The sequence below is a fragment of the Lampetra fluviatilis genome, chromosome 24, assembly GCF_964198595.1.
Source record: "Lampetra fluviatilis chromosome 24, kcLamFluv1.1, whole genome shotgun sequence".
Lineage (NCBI taxonomy): Eukaryota > Metazoa > Chordata > Hyperoartia > Petromyzontiformes > Petromyzontidae > Lampetra > Lampetra fluviatilis.
The window spans coordinates 2,459,866-2,482,421 of record NC_136298.1 but is presented as its reverse complement, the minus strand read 5'-3'; the positions used below and the strand labels follow the sequence as shown (position 1 = coordinate 2,482,421).

At 42.2% G+C, this 22,556-nt stretch overlaps 1 protein-coding gene across 1 annotated transcript; it reads left to right on the top strand.

The window, feature by feature from the left end:
- The first annotated feature begins 1,135 nt into the window (after nucleotides 1-1,135).
- Nucleotides 1,136-12,837, top strand: LOC144941226 (cyclin-dependent kinase inhibitor 2A-like). Its single transcript, XM_078867846.1, has 2 exons — nucleotides 1,136-1,258; nucleotides 12,186-12,837. Exons 1-2 carry the CDS (start codon nucleotides 1,136-1,138, stop codon nucleotides 12,471-12,473), a joined length of 411 nt encoding a protein of 136 aa, XP_078723972.1. The 3' UTR covers nucleotides 12,474-12,837.
- The last annotated feature ends 9,719 nt before the right edge of the window (nucleotides 12,838-22,556 follow it).

The following is a 22,556-nucleotide window of genomic DNA, read 5'->3' as shown; positions in this document are numbered from 1 at the left end:
AGTGAGTAGACATTTTTTACGTCTGTCCCACCACATTGTGTTGTTGTAAATTATATCGTTTTGTTTCGAAACTTTTCTTAAAGAGAGGGACGGACCTTGCCAATAAACATCCGGCACTTCACCAACAGTGATTCAAGGAAAGCTCACTGCTGATGAGGCACTGTGTGTGTCAAAAACGGTGCAGAGTTTGTTTGTATGGAACCAATTTTGCTGAAATTATACACTCCAGGCAGGTCTTGTGATTGACGGGAAGTATAGAACGCACATTATGTGGAGAGACAGACTTACGAAGGATGCGTAATTGTATTTGGTGTATATATATACTTATATTCTATACGACTATAACGCGAAACCAGATGTAGCCTCTAACAGGCTGTTGGGGAAAGTGCCTTGAGCGCTTACCAAGATGGCTGTCACCCATCCCAAGTGTAGCAACATAGCGCTGACTGTTGTACAGCAGTTGTAGGTGAGCAGATAGACCTCGTGGGGAATCCCCCAAACCCTCTGGTGGGTTCGAGAAGAGAGGCGTGGCCAGGGCAGAGCCAAGCCGCGCCGAGGGGAATATGAGCAACAGGCTGCCGGTTCTGGGAGTGGACTCGTCTCGTCTTCGTCGCTGCTACTGCCTTCGCCCGGACAGTAGTTGGCTGTCTGGGTCGACGCCGTCGGTGCAACGCGGGCAGGGTCGTGTCTGGGCCGGGCTGTACGGTAGCGTGGTCGTGGGAGAGGGGGCCTGGAGTTGGTGGCGTGAATACGACCACCTCGTCTCCGACTGAGTGTGTGTGTGTAACGCACGCCACCCGCACACACACACTCAAGCCTCGAGCAGAAGGAAAAAGACCTACTACGGCACTACATAACTACACTTCAGCGTCCGAGGTCTAATAACATCGGGATCATAGCACATTCCGAGTGACTTTGTCATATGTTTGAAATTAATTAATCATGGTTCAGTTTTTCGCCCTAATCCTCAAACTCCTGGGTTGGGGTTGCTGTTTTATATATTTCAGGAACGTAGACCTGGACATCTGCAGCTAATATTAAGCACTGGTCACAGGCCGAAGACTCTATAACCCCAAAATTGCAGGTATCATCATCATCTCCGTCAGCATCGTTGTTGCCGCTGCTGTTTCTTCTGATGGAGCCCATTGAAGAACTCAGCAAGGCTGCGGCGCTGGGTAGAACGGTAGAAGTGGAGCTACTTCTGGCGCGGGGAGTGAATCCTAATGGCACCAACAGCTGCGGCAGAACGCCCATCCAGGTGTGTGTCACGCACGACGAGTCCCCATCATCAACAGAAGTGCACGCACCCAGCTAAAATATTTCGGAGGGTTACACCACAAAGCCACTGTTTGAAAATGAGACTCATCCTCGACTCGTCGAGTCCCTCGCCTGGTTAAAAGGACAGACACTTCACCGTTATTACCATCATCGTCTCATAATCCGTGGGTCACCGAAACTAAAATAAAAATCGGGATGAACAAATAATGAATGGGAAAATAAATCCATTACATTGGCATGCATTTTAAATCCATTCACATGCATGGATTATGTGGCTTTCTAACGTGCGTTTGTCCTTGGAAATATCTCATTTGCAGGTAATGGTGTTACGTTCCAATCCACACGAGCTCACGCTACACGTAATTATGTCACGGTGAGAATGCATGATAAGGATGATCCATTTAGATGGTAAGTAAAAACTTGCAGTTGCTCTCGGATTGGATGGAGGCCCAGTGGAGAGATCAGAGGATTTGGATGAGTTTGCATTGTGGTTGACCAATACAATGTGGGCCAGTCCCTCACCCAGCAGTGAATTGACAAAGAGGCGTATCTTACATAAAAAAAAAATTTACATTTCCTACAATACAATTTTAAAACCATTTCAGCAGTACATGTACCCTCAACGCCCCATAGGCACAATACCCGACCACATTGGAACAATAGGGAATGGTTGTTCACGAGAGTTGCTGTAAATTAATCAAATACATTTCCAATGTACCCGTGTCACGCCATGGCCAATATCTCTCACAGTTGCAACCATTGCACAATACGCGTTGGGTTTCACGCAAATGTGCAATCGTCCTAATTGACATCAGATGGAAACTGGACTGAGGCCCTCTGCTCGTTGTGGCTCCTGTGCGCACTCTGATAAAGCCTCACGAAATACCCGTGAACTTAATGTATATTGCACTTCTTTCGCACCGTGCATAGCTAACCATGCGAATCAGATGTGTATTTAACATGAAATGCATGTCAAGAATTGCAACATAATTACGTCATTACAATTTCACGTTCATGAAAACATCTCACAGATTGTGTTTGTCGTATAACGGCCGTCTAAAATATCGGGGGGGGGGGTTAGGGGGGCAGTGATGGAGCGGCGATGGGGATATTTTACCATACTTCACGCTGGTGAGGGAGGGCTTGGTGGAGGAGGGAACGAGGACAGGAACCGGTTCAAATAACCACTCACCAGGTGATGTTGTTAGCCGTGGTTGGTAATCGAACTCGGTAACATCGCCAGGGTTCACAAGGCACGGTAAGCCAACCAGAAATACCATCACTCCCCCCCTCTATCCAAACAAAACCGTGAATATGATGCCCGTGTGATGTCTCCTTTAAAGTCTTGCGTATGGCAGCAATAGCCACGACGGGAGGTCTTCATGAGAGTTCGTGTAGTTTTGCTATTCCTCCTCTGTTGAAGGAGCGTAGACTACAATGGGTTACAAGACGCTCAGTTGCAATGATGCTGATGCTCAGTGACTTCCCATACGCTTCACGCGATGGGCGCAAGTTCGTATCATGCCAGACTTGCCGCTGACTGATGCGTGCTGCGTCGTGACGTTGGAAATGCCAGGTAACGTTGCTGCTATTCAAGGCAGGGTTAATTAAATTTTAATAAATGACGTTACCAGTTACAAATAATTACAATCCAAATGTCTCGTACAGCAAACCTCGCCAAACGCGGTTTTATCGAATGCGTGTTTCGGTTGTACAGCTTCATGAGGTCTGTTTTCTGTAACAGGTCATGTTTCACCTCTACGCGGTTTGATGTTGCTAAGTTTGTTGCTAACATATTTAGGATAGCTTGCGAGAGGTGGGAGTGCTGCATCCGTTGGAGGGTTTATTTACCATGTGTCTTGTTTTCGTGATAATGTCACACGTACCTGACACGCTCACGCACAACGCAAATGTTCACACACATTGCCGCATGCATCTATGACGTCCACTGGTTGAGGACGTAATTCTTACGGACGCCTATATGGAAGGATTAACGTTCAAGTGACAGTGTTAGGGGCGAGTGTCGGGCTGGCAATTCAGTGTCAGGGGAGAGCGATGGGCGTGAGCGGTGCAGGAAGAGGAATGGAGATGGTGTTTTTTTTTGTGTTGGGGTGAAATTGAAAAATAAGAGTTACACCCACACAAGAAATGGAGAGCGACTCAGCATTCATTGTTACAATGACAAGGTGGGTAATCGTGTAGAATTAGTTAAACAAAGAGGGAGGGAGTAATAATTTCGGACCCAGGAATGAAACTCTATTTTACCATATTTGTCAAACGCGGTTTTGCCCAACACGGAATTTCCCAGGAACGTAACTCCAGCGTTCAGCGAGCTTTGCCTGGTATCCTTTTTCTGTATTTATAATCGTAAATGACAATAACAAATATTTCTTTGTATTTTGTCGACTTGTAACGTATACGGAATATGGGTAGTAAGTTTTAAAAGGGTATTGTGTAAGAGACATTTTCACCCGTGGGAGTGAATTGTGTTCAAATAACCCCCAATAACCCGCACAACGCACAGAGACACTCATTCAGCAGTGGTTTGACCAAGTTTGCTGTGCATGTACCTTATATAAAATGTGTTAACGTAATCGGAATGTCCGTGATATATCAAAGAGTAAAACTGTACTTTGTAAGATTTTGTAGTAACGTATTAATTTATTTAAAGTTAAAATAAGTGTTTTGATTAACGTAAAATGTTACAATAACAGTTACAATTAGCACATCCACCCCCTCATGTGTCGTGCCAGTCTTCATCGGTGCTCGCTAAACAGCACTTTCCGCAACAGTATGTTAACGGCTATACGGGGGGTCTTTGTATACCTCGTACACATGGTCCATAATAGAGGTTTTTTTTGGGTTAGATCGCGTAAATATATAAATGTGTCGTTAAAACCCGCACCACCCGACACAGCCAACTAGTAAGGGTTGTCACGTAAACAGAACGTGGCCAAATTTTGATTTAAAGCTTTCGTGACTGCAGGGATTCATATTATTGGTTCTTTCGGTAAAGTCACGTAGAAGGGAAATAAAATAATACAAATATAAACAATACAAATTCTCTCTTTTTTAAAATTGTCTTGCTGTGGTTTTCACACCTGATGATGATTGTTTGTGTTGCAGTCGAAACGTGATAATTTTTTTTATTGTATTTGTATTATTTTATTATTTCCCTTCTACGTGGCTTTACCGAAAGAACCAAGAACGTGGCCAATTCGTCACTAGTACAGCACACCGGTGTGTCGGAGAGCCAAGCCACAACATTTACAATCTGAGTACGACGTTTCGCCAGTAATTACATCTAGCTTCATCAGGCGACAGCCAGATTTCGTTCCCTATATAGAGGCGTATATGTGGTGACCACGCTTGTGGGCTCTTGGGCAAAGTGGGGGGGGGGGGTTAATGAGTCACATTGTATATGCGTATACAGTATGTAGGACTTTCGAACTCTAGAGCTTATGTCCAGTTCGGTCGCTGCACATTTAATTGTATTAAAGATCGTGTGCTCGTAGACCTCGGGTGTCGACATACACACAACGATGGATGTAGCCACGGTGGCCAGATGTTAACTACCTCGCGTGGTATACAGGAGGTCGTGGGTTTGATCCCGACCCTCGTATATTTGGAGTTTTGATGTCTCGCTCTCTTCCCTGGGCTCCCGTGGATTTTTCCCCGGGTCCTTCGGTTTTTCTCTCCACATTTAGAAACGTGAATTTAGAGCGTTTGGCTGCTACAAATGTCCACACAAAAAGCCACTTCGTTGAGCTATTATATGTGGCCAGATCGCTTCTGAAAAAGAGCTACGTAGCTCAGTGGGCCTTACCTGGTAAAATAAAACATGTTATATCTGAGCCAGACTGCTCATGATATATGCGCTTATTGTCCGTTCGTCTCTCCAAACTGGTTTCTATATTTATCCATTCTTTATGCGATCTCGATAACCCAATGTTATTAGCAGTATTAAACAGTATTACCGCATTTAACGTATTCAATATTATAACAATAACTCACAATCTTGATCGATCTGAATAAAATACACATCAAATATACTAAAGCGATATGTACTGTACTGTGCTTGACTCATTAACTATACAGTACAAGTTAATACAAGTCATTGTTAACACTAATCATCAGCAGCCATGAACAAACGTGCCAATTTATCACTGCTGCAGCACACCGGTGTGTTGGAGAGCTTCTCACAACAATCAACAATTGGGTTGTCCGACGTTTCGTATGTATGTGAATTGAACTTCTTTTGCACCCTATGTGGCCAACCGTGCGCATCTGAGGTGCGGGGAAATTACAACAAACTAAACACAAAAAGCAGTTTTACAGAAATTAGTTTTAAAGAGTTACAGTCAGGATCATTAGGCAGTTGCCACAATAGTAAAAATGTCGGGAGCAGCAGGACGTGATACCTAGAGGTCAATTTACATAAGTTATGTTAGCTAACAATACATTATGTTAGAGATGGTAATATCAATGTAAATACACTATATACGTGATGAAAAAAGTCAGTTAATTTTTGTGAGATATGGTAATATGATGTACACATTCACGTGGTGATACTGGTAATGCATAGTTAATTAGTTATACTATATGGTTAGTAATGTTACAAAAATGCTCTTAGTTTCAATTAAAGTAAATATACTTTGGGGGAACGCATACTCTGACACTCAATCTCGGGTCGCAGGGTTCTTAGTGTCCTGTACTTACGACTGCACTGCCCATCCAATCAAAAACCGAACTCTTGGGCTCATCTGGAATTCGAACCCGGGACCTCTCGCACCCAAATCGAGAATCATACCCCGAGACCAACGAGCCACACGTACATGCACCAGAACACATACATACACGTACATAACAATGAGACTTAATGTCAATAGTACATGGGATGACCTTGTTAATATAAAGCTGAGAAAGTAACACTAATTCAACAAATTCCCCAGATGGTATCAGGCACGAATTTTTTATTATTATTTTGTTTCATTATTAATGCTAACAATTGTGATTTTGGACATGACTTCTCCATTGGGCTTAAGAAACGCGTTAATAATCACATGACAACCTTGATAAAAACGTGGTTACATTTATTGAAACTCACACAGCATTATTACTTACCAGTTCCTATATCTAATTATGAGACCCAATAAGGTTGAAACTGGTCCATAATTTGCTTAACCAAATGCTGCTGGATAATATTGGTCTGGAAAGATCATAGGCCGATGGACTATTTCTCATTTGGAGACATGGAAGTGGGTACTGCTTATATGTCTGTATCTAAATCACGTGACGCTTGTGTGGCTCCTCCCACTCTGAATCATTCCCCTCTATCCGCCCCCTGTGAAAACAGACGCTGATCTGTGCAGCATCGAGGTTCTCATGCAGCCTTCCTCCCTATCCTAATCTTTCGTAACTCTTTGCTCCCATTTTTTCCATTCGTTGTCCTTTTTTTTCTCTTATTTCCAACTCATTCTCTCTTCCTATCCGGTTACTTTTCCTTTTTCCAACATTAAAACCTCGACTTTGCAGCCCTTCTGGTGGCGTGCCAGGGATATGAAGCAGAAGTTGCGAGTAATGTTGTAATCCTCTACTTCGTTTTGGAAGATGTGGGTGTTTATTTAATCAATTACTTTAAAACTGTGAATACAGTGAGGTGCAAACCATTAAGCACACATCACTCGTGACTGCCAAACAACACGCATACCACTCTACTCACATACCACCTCGGATGCCATGGAATGGCTTACAATATTAAAATACAATTGCAGCCTGCTGCTGTTTTTTTCAAATGCAACTCGAAAGAAATAGACTACGTCTTGTGAACACGCGTGCTGTGATCATTGCCACCATGGAGTGGATACCTTACAAAAGCTCTTACATTCTGAGTTGTCAAATCACTTGAGGGTGAAGATATCTCTCTGTTTGATATCAACGGGACTTGAATTTATCTTTGAATGTCGCGAGTTTGTACAATAGTTTAAAATAGCCATCGGGAGGAACGGTGTAAAGTTTCCGTACAGTACAGTGTTGAGTCATCTACGCAGATGTGGGAAAGTGTGTACATGGGCAGCCTTGTTATTAATTTTTTTACTTTTTAACTATCACTGAGCTATGTAGCTCTTTTTCAGAAGCGACCTGGCCCCAAATTACAGCTCAACGAAGTGGCTTATCATGTGGAAATTTACAGCAGCCAAATCATCTAAACGCATGTTTCTAACCGTGGAGGAAAAAACCGGGAAGACCCGGAGAAAATCCATGCGACCACGGAGAGAGACACGCAAACTCCAAATATACAGGCGTCAGGGTCAGGGTTGAACCCATGACCCTCCTTCATACCAGGCGAGGGAGATAACATCTCGCCATCGCAGGGGTGGTCGAAGACAAGGGGACCACAATGCACCTGTAGCTGGCCTGTCCCGTCTTTCCACAGCCGTGATCTTAACGGGAGAACAGGCGATATGCACTTTTTCAGGAACTGCTCGTTGCTAAAAAAAATTCACAAGCGTTTTACATATCTCTGTTGTTTGAAAATCGTGGTTTTCAGGCCTGCACTCTTCTGCTATAATGGGAGTATTCGGACTACAACACCAACATTCCACCCTGGTTCACTGTGCCGGATAGCGTATGCATAATATTAATTCAGTCAAGTTATCGTGAGCCATGTTCACTCCACTGCTGAATGAAGGTCATCCAATACCACCACCAACTCTTACGATCCTGTGATGTAATAATTCACCCATCACGTGCGCATAAACTGATTTAATCATCACTATGAATGGTTTGCTGTCCTTTCGGATGCGGTTCAAGTAATATTAAAGTGCTATCCATTCATTAAAATTTTTGGTTATTTAATATTGTAAAATGTTACTTCATGTAAAATAGTACATCATTTATTACATCCATATTTCAAATATCAATGTGGTTACTAACTTCGGGTTCCAAGCATGATTGCCTTTTTTATGTACAGTACTGCTCTTTCACAGTAATGGTTAATCTTCTCATCAACCTCGTTTTTATTCAATGGGAATACATTTAAATTACTGGGCGAAATTCATAAACTAACAAGATTTCTTAACACTGAATGCTAAGTGCATTTCTGATCTTAAAAACAGTTTGCCTAACCTTATACATTTAACCAAATATGCTTTAAAAAAACACCCATCAACATCCAGCTATAGCCTATCCACTGGTGGATGAAGCACTCCACAAGCCCACGTCACTTCCCAGTCTTGTAATGCAACAATCTATCTGGCTCCTGTACGAGATAAAACGTATCTACAACCCCGGTCGTGTAATATGTTTTTAAAAGGGTCTGCATTTATGAGAAACGTATTATGAAAACAAAGCACGGTTGTAATTTACCAAATCAAGCAATTTTTAATTCAGATTATCTGCCACAGATATATTTCCCTTTTAGACTAAGGAAAGCAATATAAGCCTTATGGCGGGACCCTGGGGTCCCATAAGCCCCCGGCTCTCGCATAAACATAATGTAAACAAAAACTTTGCTCTTTTTCACCAATGGGTTGAAGGATGGTTGCAAGTGTTGTCTCGTTAAACTATGCCTTTAAAACTGAAAACTACTTACCTGCAGTACCTCTATTTAAATACACTATCGAAAAAATAACTTACACCCCTCTGTCAATCGTGTTTCTCAGTGGATTTGTGAACACACTTTGTAAACAGTACATAAAATAGTACGCGTTTTCAATGCGCTGTTCATATTGTAACAAGCGTTTATACCAACGTTACTCTACAGTCTACAGAGTAGTGGGTCACCGCCCCTCTTATCCGCATTGATAAGAGCCGTATGTGGGGACTATGGCTTAACCGCAAACAAATCCTATCCGCACAGATGCATGCGGACAAGTATCAAATAGGAGGAATTAATGGTACAACGCATCTCATCTGTTAAATATCTGCAGGTAATAGGATTGTCATCGATTGATCCTGGCTGCAGACATTGGGAGGTCAAATAATAATGAGATCAGTTTCACTGTGTTATGCATCCCGTTATGACAAATAAAGGACTTAGGTCGTGTAGGCAGTTTGAGCAGCTTTGGATAAGATGATCCTACCCATACCCGAGTATGGAGTGCATTCGCTTGTTCAGCTCTTCTGCGCTTTCGTCCTCTCTACGCTTGGACGACATGACAACAGAATGATTCGTGCCAGGTGAGTCGCGACGTTTATGTGCTCGGTGGGACGGAGTCGCCAATAAAAAAATAATTATTTACGATTTTTTTCGAGATCCCGGGGTTCCACCATAAGGTTCATATAGTAAATTTGGGTCAGATCGCGATCTAACCCAAACACCTTTGTTACAGTTAATTTACTCAATTATATATTACTAGCAGCCCGTGCCTTCTTTGGACGTGTCCAGCCAGCCAGCAAAACGTTAGTCTAATATAACATACTCTTAGGTTTTTTCGGTAAAGTCACGTAGGTAAAAAATAAATAATAGAAATAAAAATTATAAATCACGACGTTTCGTTTCTAATATAACAGTTGCCGCACATTTGTGCGTGATACACGGCCTACGCTGTGGGGGGGGAGATGCGTGACGTCTGCAGGTACTCTGCGTAACGCTGCCGCATGCGGGTGACGTCACACGGATGTGACGTCACCGCTCACTTTCCGGGCAATATATCCATTTCATCATCATGGGACCTAATATATCCATAGCACAGGTTTTTTGGGTGAGATCACGTGAATATATAAATGCGTCGTGAAACCCGCAACCACCCGATAGCCAATTAGTAAGGTTTGTCACGTAAACAGAACATGCCAATTCGTTACTAGCACAACAGCGGTGTGTTGTCGAGCAAAGCCACAAAATTTACAATCTGAGTACGACGTTTCGCCAGTAATTACAACTAGCTTCATCAGGCGATAGCCAGATTTGTATAGAAATCCTGTGTCGTTCCTTAAGTAGAGGGGTAGATGTGATATCACTTGTCAGCCATTCTTGAGCGTAGATTAATGATGCATATAATGACAGTGAGTGTCCATTGCCGGTTGGGTTATTTATATTTTAATCGGCGTGCATTATGCATGCGCATTATGTATTTGGGAGTATTACATTTATTTGGTGTTCTTTTAGTCTTGTGCTGATCATTCATCCTGTTTTCCCATAGCATTTGCCACAAGTACAATTAATCTGGTAAACACCTTCTGTTGATAGCTTCGGTGTATACATCTTTTGTACCAGATATTAATTTCTGTATTTTATGTACCATGCCAAATCTGACTCGGATTTTTTGTTTTCCAAACAACTGGCTAGTTTATCGGTTACATTGCGGGAGCTATGTTGGAAAAACAGGACTAATGATCAGCACGAGACTAAAAGAACAAAAACATTAAATATTCTCAAATACAACTGTCGGCAGTGGCAGAACACGCGTGCCAAAAAGAATACTAAATTGATTTTGATAATGTTGATATTCTGTACAAAACTAGTTACAACTGGTCAAGACTAATTAGATAATCTATCGTAACAGACTTAGTGCTGCTTGGAAGCAAATAAAAAATATATAATTTGTTTAAATGCATGCCTATTCATGTCACCATACTTCAATAGGGATTAGCGTTGAACAATAACAGGTACGTCTATTTTAGTGCACATAATCGACAGGAGATTCAAGAACAATTCACTTGCACAATGCGCATGAATAATGCACACTGATTACCATACAAATAGCCCAACCGGCAATGGACACCCATTGTCATGTATATGCATTCATGAATCCACTCCAACTTCGCTCAAGAAGGGCACACAAATGATGTCATCACATCTACCCAGAGGTGGGACAAAGTCATTGTTATGCAAGTCCAAGTCGAGTCGCAAGTCATCAAATTCATGACTCGAGTCTGACTCGAGTCCAAGTCACATGACTCGAGTCCACATCTCATAGGTGGGACAAAGTCATTGTTATGCAAGTCCAAGTCGAGTCGCAAGTCATCAAATTCATGACTCGAGTCTGACTCGAGTCCAAGTCACATGACTCGAGTCCACACCTCTGCATCTACCCCTCTATCCAAGGAACGAAACAGGAGGATTTCTCCACAAGTCTGGCTGTCGCCTGATGAAGCTAGTTGTAATTACTGGCGAAAAGTCGTACTCAGATTGTAAATGTTATGGCTTAGCTCTCCAACACACCGGTGTGCTGTACTAGTAACTAATTGATTGGCATGTTCTGTTTACGTGACAACCCTTACTAATTGGCTGTGTCATGTGGTGGCAAGTTTAATTATACATTTATATATTTACGCGATCTAACCCAAAACACCTGTATTATGGATGATATTGGTCTCGAAAGCCTACGTGTTAAACCAATATATTATATGTATGTACGTTTCACTTATTTTGCACTGTACGTAGCCAATCTTGCTAAGCCACTCATTGTGCATTGCTGGGCGTTATATCTGGTAAATTACGGGTAATAACATGGAAGAAGAACTAAATTGTATGACGCCACATACAAAATAGAAATGTTTTAGTCACATCGGCCTCTTTGGCTTTCCAGGCCAATACCATCTAGAAAGCATATTGTTTAAGCAAGCACATTCATTTTCTTGGTTCTTTCGGTAGTCACGTAGAAGGGAAATAATAAAATAATACAAATAAAACAATAAAATACAATTCTCACGACGTTTCGGCCACAACGCAAGCAGCCGTCCTCAGGTGAAGAACAGGGCTGTCGGAAAGACAGCGTCAGACGCTGCATTGTGGCCGAAACGTCGTGAGAATTGTATTTTATTATGTTTTATTTTTATTATTTTATTATTTCCCTTCTACGTGACTTTACCGAAAGAACCAAGAAGATGAATCCCTGCAGTCACGAAAGCTTTAAATCGAAATTTAAGCACATTCATTGTTCCGTGTCTTCGTTCCCCACCAGGTGATGATGATGGGCAGTACTCCGGTGGCACGTGCGCTGCTGGCCGCTGGGGCTGACCCCAACGTTCGCGATGCGGTGCTGGGGCTCACCCCGGCGCACGACGCGGCTCGCGAGGGCTTTGTGGCCGTGCTGACCGAGCTGCGTGCAGCCGGCGCGAGCCTCTGGCAGCGCGACGACCTGGGCCGCACGCCCGCAGACCTGGCAGCAGCCAATGGCCATCTCGACGTCGTCGATTTCATTAACTCCGTCGTCGATTTCGGCGCTGGGGACAACGGGGTGAGGGGGTAGCGCTTTCATACGCTCTCCCTTTTCCGATATTAGGAAGCAACTGGGAGCTTTGCACTTTTAAATAGTCTAGATTGAGAAACAAATTTCTTTAGAACTGCTTTTTGTGTTTAGTGTGTTGTCTTTCCTCCGCATCTCAGATTAGCACAGTTGGCTATGTAAGGTGCGAAAGAAATTCAACATACATAGGTAGCGGGTAAAGCAGCTCCGTAGTGTAACTTTGTTTAACATTATGAGCACGTAAAACTAAAAATCAAATAGGGAGCATGAAATAGTAAACATTCACACCCAGGCATCGCACAATATTCACATGCAGTCCCGTCTTTGTTTTTAGGTGACCGAATGTAGATTTTGTTTTGCAGGCCACACACGCACAGTATTGTGTCTGCTGCCATCTAGTGGCTATTTCTAGAACATCAAATATTACATTTAACAACGGGCGATGCGCCCCGACCATTGTGAAACGCTTCCCCAAAAAAAATCTAAACTGACCAAGTTTACAGAATTAACATTTAAAAGTGCTTGGCTACAGGGTGACGTGCAGTTCAAAATACACGGCTGCAAAAGGCCTAAACAGACTTTTAAAACATGGTAAACGCCAAACAAAATGATTATATGAATTGTCATATCATGCACCAATATTATTCAGAGGTTTTGGATTAGATCGCGCAAGTATAAATGTGTCGAAACCCTCCACCACCCGATACGGCCAATCAGTAAGGGATTTGTCACAAAACACCAAATAGTTACTACTTCAGCCCACCGGTGTGGTGAAGAGTGAATCCACAACATTTACAATACGACGTTTCGCTGGTAATTACATCCAGCATCATCGGGCGATTTGCTAGAATAGTGAAGCCATCCACCTGCTTCCGGTCTTATAACGAGCAGGACGCCGTCATTACTGAACCCAATCAGATGTAGAGCTCAGAGGCGGAAGGGGGGTATTGTAATTATATAATAGATTAGTAATCAGTTAATTAGTATGTTTCCTCTATAAGGAATTGTAATATGTATTACTTAACTGAACCCAATCAAGTGGAGAGATCAATGGGGGGGGGAGTATTGTAATTATATAATAGATTAGTAATCAGTTAATTAGTATGGTTCCTCTATAAGGAATTGTAATTATAAGATGTATTACTTAATAATACGCTTCCAGGCCACACTAAGCCTGTAGCTGTCGGAGCGGTGAAAATTATTTGTATTTCTCTGAATTTCAATGGATTCTCTAGTCAGTCTTGGCCAGTAATAATTAGTTTCATATACCACTTCAACGTTATCAAAATCAATTGAGTGTCCTTGTTGGCAAGCATGTTCTGCAACTGCCGACAGTTGTGTTTGAGAGCATTTCATATTTATTTGGTGTTCTTTTTAGTCTTACGCTAATGTTATGTCCCGTCTGTCCAATATAGCATTTACCGCATGAGCAATTAATCCGTAACACACCTTCTGTTGATAACTTACGTACTTAATCTTTACACTTAATGCATTTCTAAATCATATCAATGCACAAAACCCGGCCATCCAATTCACCGTGGAAATGGAGGTGAACAACACACTCCCCTTCCTAGATATTTTTCTTGGAAGCGGCCTAAAATGGTAAAATAACACAGCGTTTACCGAAAGGGAACACACACTGATGCCTATCTGAATGCAGATTCGCATCATTACCCAGCACAAAAATCCTCTCTCATCAAGACGCTCATACATCGGGCAAAAAGTGTCAGATGGTGAAAGCCTAAGGAGAGAGATTAAACATGTTAAAGAAGCACTACCACTGAATGGCTACAATAATGCTCAAATTAACAGAGCATTGAATGGCAAACCAAGACCTAACAACAATACTGCTGAAAGTGATCAGATTATCAAAACAATTAAAATACCATATATCTCAGGAGTAACTGACAAATTAGCATTATAGTAAGATTTGGTATGGTACACAAAATTTTAAAACTAATATCTTGTACTAAAGATGAATTACCTAAGTTATCAACAGAAGGTGTGTATCGGATTAATTGCTTATGCAGTAAATGCTATATTGGACAGACGGGACGTAACAGCATAAGACTAAAAGAACACTAAAAAAATATGAAATACTCTCAAACATAACTGTTGGCAGTTGCAGAACATGCTTGCCAACAAAGACACTATATTGATTTTGATGACGTTGAAGTGTTATGTAAAACTAATTATGACTGGCCAAGACTAATTGGAGAATCCCTTGAAATTGACTACAGGCTTAGTGCGGCCTGGAAGCATATTAAGTAATACATATTATAATTACAATTCCTTATAGGGGAAACACTAATTAACTGATACTAATCTATTATATAATTACAATACCCCTCCTCCGCCTTTGATCTCTGCATCTGATTGGGTTCAGCGATGACGTTGTCCTGCTCTATTTAAGACCGGAAGCAGTTGTATGGCTTCACTATTCGAGCAAATCACCCGATGATGCTGGATGTAATTAATAGCCAGCGAAACGGCGTACTCAGATTGTAAATGTTGTGGATTCACTCTTCAACACACCGTGTCAGGTGGTGGAGGGATTTGACACATTTATACTTGCGCGATCTAACCCAAAAACCTCGATTATGACTATAGGAATTTACAATGAGGGCTGAGGTGCCAGGTCCAATACCTGGATGATCATTAGCTGCGCAAACTGGTTGCGTGCAACTTAATGCCTTACGTGTGAACGTCTTTGCAACCAGTTGTATAAGGTAGAGACAGACTCTTACTTTAAAAGTATCGTTATGCTCTGCAGTTTACAGTGATTGTCAATAAAGGGGGTTCTCAAGTCTAGTGAGCTGGAGGTCTCATCCCTGTCAGCGATAACTGGACAAAATAAAAATCGCAATCAAGAATTTAAAATCTTGGATTGATGTTACGAAAACTGTAATTTCATATCAGGATTTGTCTGGGGAAGTCTTGTGAAAGAAAATCCCTTTTCGCAGACATTCTCTAACACGTGCGCTAAACTGCTTTGTGAATTTTTTTTCCGGATTCTTCATCTCTTTACATGCCAATAGCACAATTCAGGGAAGGAAAAAAACAAACCTCAGGAAAGGGGGGAAAATGAAAATAATAGTTATCTCATTTGGGCTGAGGAGTTCGATCATGGGTGCACCCAGGCTGTTCAACAATACAGTCTATTCTCTAACGTGGTAGATGCATTCCTGTAGAACACCACGCTTTGGAAAAATCGTCTTATTATAAATAGTATAGGGTAAAGCACAGTCTGCGATAACACACGAGATGCGTACGCAGGCTGAACAAAGCATCTCGAAGCATGCAGCAGCATCCTAATGCCTTGTGTGATGCTATGTTGATCAGCCGTACAACCACTTATTCGTCCTCGCACGACATAGATCTGTGCACTTAATCCAATTCGCATCCGCGTTATAAAAATGTGTTCCCTAATACTGTACATTCATCACGTTATATCCAATTCGCATTTTTAAAAAGTGTTTAAGGAGAACACATTGTAATCATTTATTTATTCAGGAGAGCCACACTGATTCCTGGGACAAGCTCTGCGATGCTATATATATAGATGTTTTCAGCCAATTCATGATGTTATACAAGTGGGAGGAACCGGAGCACCCGGAGAAAACCCACACGTGCGAGGGGGTAATACTCCATCCCATTTCACGTGGAAGCAGATGTCGATTCGTCAATTTGTTGTACTGCCTTCTCCTGGCGAGCCAGGGTATGGCACCACCGTGACGCCCACGGGGAAGCGAGTTTCATAACGTGTGTGTGATTCCACTCACCGTCGGCTCCACAGCGCTGGAGTACTCGGATGTTTACCGACGCACCTTTCTGAATGCACAGTGTTAAATTATCAATAAAGTATGAAGTCAATTCATTGTGTTTTACCGTTTAGTTTTTTTTATTAAGTTCTCAATTACAGTATTTGAATGAGTTGTTTATGCTTTCCAACTGTTGAAAGTGTGGTGATGTATTAGCTCTGTCAATCTTGTAACGTGGAGGGATATGATAACTCCTGTAAAAATAATCCAATGTTAACGAAAACGTAGATTAAGGTTTCCTTATTATTCGGGACGTACCCGATTGGAAACCCACCAAAGTGATCGAAGGGCTTGCCCAAAACTTGACGGTACTCAAAACAGCAAAACTTGCTATGAGAAAATATAAGTTTAGTTGTGGCACAGGTAAACCCCATTTGGCAATAAATGCTCAGTTTCGATGAGGACCTAGATAGAGCAAATAAAAAAGTGAACGAAAGAAAAACAATTGTGTACGTGGTACAATGATTACTCGGTGATCGTTTGTTTTCTTGTATCGTATCTGTTTTTTGAAAACTTCCCGTAGTATTTGTTTCGGAGTATGAATCGCCATGTTGAAAATTGCTGTCTCCACACACACATTCTCTGACGCATGGTCGCATTTTCGATGCGTGTTCGGCATGATGTCCGACGTTTCGCTTCGCTCCTCCCCACAATGTCGGTGGGGAGCGAAGCAAACCGTCGGACATCATGCCTGGACCGCACATGGTACACCCCGAAAATACACATGGGAGAGCTATACGGCGGCAGCCACCACACGAGTTGTAAACTTTTTCTCGATATGTTGGCTTTCCACATTATTTATTTGCTGGTAAAGTATTTGTGCTTGCATGCAATAGCTTGGCGTGGTGACTTTGCCTGGTTCATTTGCTAAGTTGTTGCGTGCTGACTCACTTTATCCTTGTTGCAAGAAGTGAAGTGTTCAAACATGTCATGTGGTGGCTGTGTGCTTTACTTTCAAATCACGTAGGTTGAGAAAGTGCGCATTGAAATAAAGTATAAAAAATAAGAATAGGTTTCACCCTTTTTGGCAATAAAACAGGTGTTAAGATGTTCAAACACCAAATAGAAGCATTTTGCAAGGAATCAAGTTTGCATTAACCACACCAGAGACAGCCTTCTTTAGGGCCTAGTCTCACCAGTGTCAGACCAGAGAACACCAAAAGGCGAACAGTGCCTATTCTTATTTTTTCATACTTTGATATTGGCAAAAAAGGTCCAATTTTGAAATCAAGTGTGACGCTTTACGGCTATTTCCCCACAAAAAAATCGCTGCTTGGGTGGCAGGGTGGCGAAGGTGGTTCACACGTGTGCCTCAGCAGCAAATCCTGCTAGATTCGAACCAGGGGCGGCCCTAGACTAGCTGCCAGCAACTGGCGCCCAAGACGAACCATGCAATTGAGGCACCCACCCCCAAACACCAAGGGCAGATCTAGGCTGAGGTTTTTCATAAACTGGGAAACATTTTGCCGCTTTTTCACTTTTATGTTATTTAAGCGTATTCTTTTACACAGATGCATCATTATTCGGTTTGTCCGTCCGTCCGTCTGTCCAACCAATACATTGAGAATTTTAGAAAAATTAATTATAATTCATATTCCCTCTGTACACGCACGGGAATTGAAATTACATCTTCGTTGATGTACTTTTTTAACTCGAATTTGCATACCTGTCGACCCCTTATCAGTGCTTACCTTATTACAGACCAACTCAGACCTTATTGGTCACCCCGTGCCCTTATAAATCTCAACGTTCATCCTACAAAGTCCCAGCACAAGGGAGAAACACAAATAACTAGACAAAAAAGTGCCCTATTTAAACGGCTGTATGCCGTATGGACCTGAACAATCAATTTCCCTGTACAAGAATATGGGTGACCGTATGGGTTGACAGGGCAAGTGATTACTTGACGCCTTAGGCGACCGCCTAGTTCACCTATATGGACGCTATCCCCTGGTTCGAACCCCGATACGGACGCATTTCTTGCTATTCTACTCTTGCGTCTGATTGCAGTAACACGTCCAGGAGCTAAATGCCAATGTGGAGGTCTGTTGGTCACGACGAGAGGGCCTCAGGAGAGACGGACAGTCCGTGTATCACGTGCTCGTGACTCACCCATAATGTGCTACGAACCTGGCGACCCGAGTTGGATTCCCGATCACGGCCAACACAATTGACGAATATTTGAACTAATTTTGGGCCTCCCCTAGGTCGACTCAGCCTCAATTGAGTACCTCGTGTGATGTGTCAACATCGCCAATAGGGAGACGAAGACGGCTGGGTGTGGTGCTAACCACCCACCTCATGCGCTGTGCTACTCGCAAACTACACCTGTTCCAACAGTCTGTTAAAGGCTATACAGGGGAGTGTTGTCTTTGTACAGTATAACGTATAGGAGTTACAATTTCAGCGACGAAAATTGGTTCGGACGAATTCTATTTTTAAATGTTCATAATACAATTAAGTCACAGAGACAGATTAACAAAACGCTAAAACTTGATTTTCTGCTCAAGTGAGCAGTTAAACCGGTGATTTTATCCTGTTTACAGGTCTGAGTGAGTGGTGAATCTTCCTCATTTCTCTGTCGGGGGCGGATCCATCCACGGGTCAATAACTGTTGACTCCCTACAAAGTGGTCCTCAGTTAACCCAAGAGGGTTCTCTGGGTTGAGCCAACCGCCCAACTATGATTTAATTCTCAGCATTCCGATTGGGATACGCTCGCCCTATCGCTGACTGAGTCACTTGGCTGGATTGTGAGATCGCGTTTAATGTCTGAGTCAGCGAGACAAAAAATATATCCGCACCCAGCAGTACAAATACAAAGATCCTCCGTATAGCCTTAACAGACTGCTGGGGCAAGTGCTGTAGCAGCACATAACATACTACCAGTCACGTATCTCTAATCTACCAGAAACCCCAAACATATCCAGTTAGAAATTAACTGTTTTGAGGCTGCCACATTTGCGGAACGATCTCCTTGGTATATCTGCAGGCAGCACTGTGTGTGTGGTGGACCTTGCTACTGTGGTGCTAGATTGTTGTGTCATTTCTCCATCTGCATCACCACTGCTGCAGGCAATGAATGCCTATAAAGGATCTCATCGGTGAAAAATTGCTGATCACGTTTACTGCTGTCACTTTGTCATCTTTAGCCATCCCTCATGATCTTGCAATCCAACAACCCACGCAGCACCAACCTGCTCTGCACACAAGTGAAGTCAAGTTATAGTTAAGGTCTTTGGGTTAGATTTAGTAAATATAAATGTGTCGTTAAGCCACCACCACCCGACACATTTATATTTACGCGATTTAACCCAAATAATAATATTGGTCGCGAAAGCCTACATGTTAAACCGAGTCAGCTCTGGCACAAATCAGCCACTCAAAGCGCCATCACATTAAACTCCAACTCAAGGTAAACATTCGAATCTTAACAATAACAAACATATAAATTTAAAAAAACATCTCTTGTTGCATAAAATATTCAAATATAAAAGCAAGTTTGGGTTGTGAATTATTTTTTGTATACCAGTGCAAAGAGATGCGTTGTTGAGTTGTGACCTGTGAGTGTCGTGATGGAATCGAGCGTGTGGACTGCTGGGGGGGGGAGGTTGTTCTGGACACGTGGCACTGCAAATGAGACATCTGTCCCCTGGTCTCATCGTTCCATCTTTCCCACGGTGGACGTCTCAGGCGTGTTCCCTCTATTGCTTCGAACTACTTTATTGTGTTTAGTTTGTTGTGCCTTCCCCCGCACCTCCGATTAGCGCGGTTGTCTACGTACGGTGCGAAAGGAATGCAACATTGCCCGCCACTCCCTTGTTATTCTCTTGTTATCCATAATAAAGGTTTTTGGGTTTAGATCGCTTAAATATAAATGTGTCGTTGACCTACGACCATTCGACACAACCAATTTGTTTGGTTTGCCACGTAAACATTCTCTTGTTATTCCCTTGTATCGACGTGCACCGAACAAATCATTGGTCACGCTTAAGGCATGCATCAAATTCTTGGAAATGAAAGTAAAAGAAAAATAAAATTGCTGTTTGTGCGGTGTGAGGGTGGCTTGGTGGTAACACTTGCACCTCAAAACATTTTGTACTTCACAGCGGTACTCAGAATTCTCGGACACAATCTTTCGTTAACAGCTCCACAGCACAAACCCATGCAACTGTAGTGAAGTTTTTGGTTTTTGCTGTGTAGCCAATTGAGATCAGATTTAGGTACCGAGCAAACTACAATTTTCAGCTTCAGGATATGCTTTACATTTTATTAAGCTAATCTCATGTATGTACTGTATGTATGTTTAACTTCTTTCGCACCGTACGTGGCCAACCATGCTAATCGGAGGTGCTAAATTTGAGTTTGCCCTCCTTTTCAAGCTCAGCAACCTGTCTTGATATTTTTAAATTACGGAATATCTTCCAAAGGCAATCAGTTCATGCCGGGCTTAGTTTCTCACTGATTTTCCCAAGTCGCCGGAAGACTGGATGGAGTAGTCACACGAATTGTATAAAACAAAGTCAGTGATTTCCTGTTCAATGAGCTTGCATTGAGGTGGTACTTATCTCCTGTTTACAGTTCTGAGCCAGTGGTGTAAAATCCACATTTTTTGACGGGGGCGAGTATTTTTATTGAAAAACAACCGTATCACAACTTTCTCACAAAATGGTACTCATTTTCTATGGACACCAGTGTAGTGGTGGGTCAACTCAGCCCCCATCCAAGATGTGAACTTGAAAACCGTCCGATTTTGAGGCGCTGGCGCTACTGCTGAGCCTCTTGGCCAGATTACAAGGCTAGTACGAGAAGCAGACTCGATGTTGATGTGCCAGGTCACCAACTTAAACAGACCAGGTTGAAATGAAGCCCTGGGTTAATACCCCTCATTGTCATCCGTTTACCATTATTTTTTCTACTAAACCATTTTTATTTTACCAAGGAAGGCCCTCTGAGCTACATAACTTTTTTTCAGTAGCGACCTGGCCACAAATAATAGCTCAACGAAGTGGCTTATTGCGTGGAAATATATAGCAGTCAAATACAGTACTCTAAACACATGTTTAGAAGGAAAAACCCTGAGGACCCGGAGACAAATCTCGCGACCACGGGGAGAACACGCAAACTCCAAATATACAGGCGTCAGGGTCGGGATCGAACCCACGACTTCCTGTATACCAGGCGAGGTAGATAACATCTCGCCACCGTGGCGCCCAGCACCTGCACATGTGTCAATACACACATTCCTTCCTGTTACGGTACATATCATTGTAGCTTATACAATTATTTATGCAGACAATCACATCGTTCCTGAGAGTTGGAAGAACAAATTAGTTAAACAGTATCCTTCCACATAAAAAAAATAACTAAAAGTGTTTCTTACAGAAACCATCGAGACAACTGCCTTCTGTGAGTGCATAATTTCTGCGGCATTGATTCAATATTATGTACGGTGCGAAAGAAGTTCTACATACAATAGAGCCGTGTCTCATCAGCAGCCAGGCTTGCTCGTATCAATCCTGGTGAACGAGGTGTAATAGGCAAGGACCCTCTCTTTAATATGAGTCCCTAATTTTATACTGAAGGGTTATGGAATATCGCCATTACTTTTATTTTTGTACTTGGAGGAACAGACCGCAGGATATATATTGTGGAATATGTATTTTGTTGATGGTATTTACAGCACCACCTAACGTCATACACCACAATGTTATATATAGTGTTGTTGCGAAGTTTTGAGTATTTATTCATTATTAGAGTAAAGCAGTTTATTTTTGGTGCTATCGTGTATGTACAGTATTCCCTCGTTATTGACAAACTTGCTATCTGCGATTTGGGATATCTGCGAATCGCATCTGGAACCCTACACGACTGCATCGAGATAGAGAGCAAGTGATGAGAGAGAAAGTGATGAGATAAAGTGATGAGAGATAAAGTGATGAGATAAAGTTATGATGCGCAGCATCATCATAATATAAGGGAAGTTAATTTAATACCTTAATATTAATGTATTTAAGTTTATTATAACTTTTTTGTGTCATGATAATATTCATGTAATTCATCGATTACACTGTAAATTCTATACACCCAGCAATCAAATTCACCATGGAGGTAGAAAAGGATGGCATGCTACCTTTTTAAGATGTCTTAATCAATAAGTAATATTGAAAAAAAAACACGCTTTAATGAAATGTACCGTACGAGTAATGGCAGAACTCCACGACTCCCGAAGCTTGCCATAACGCAAGGGACCGTGGTGATTTACA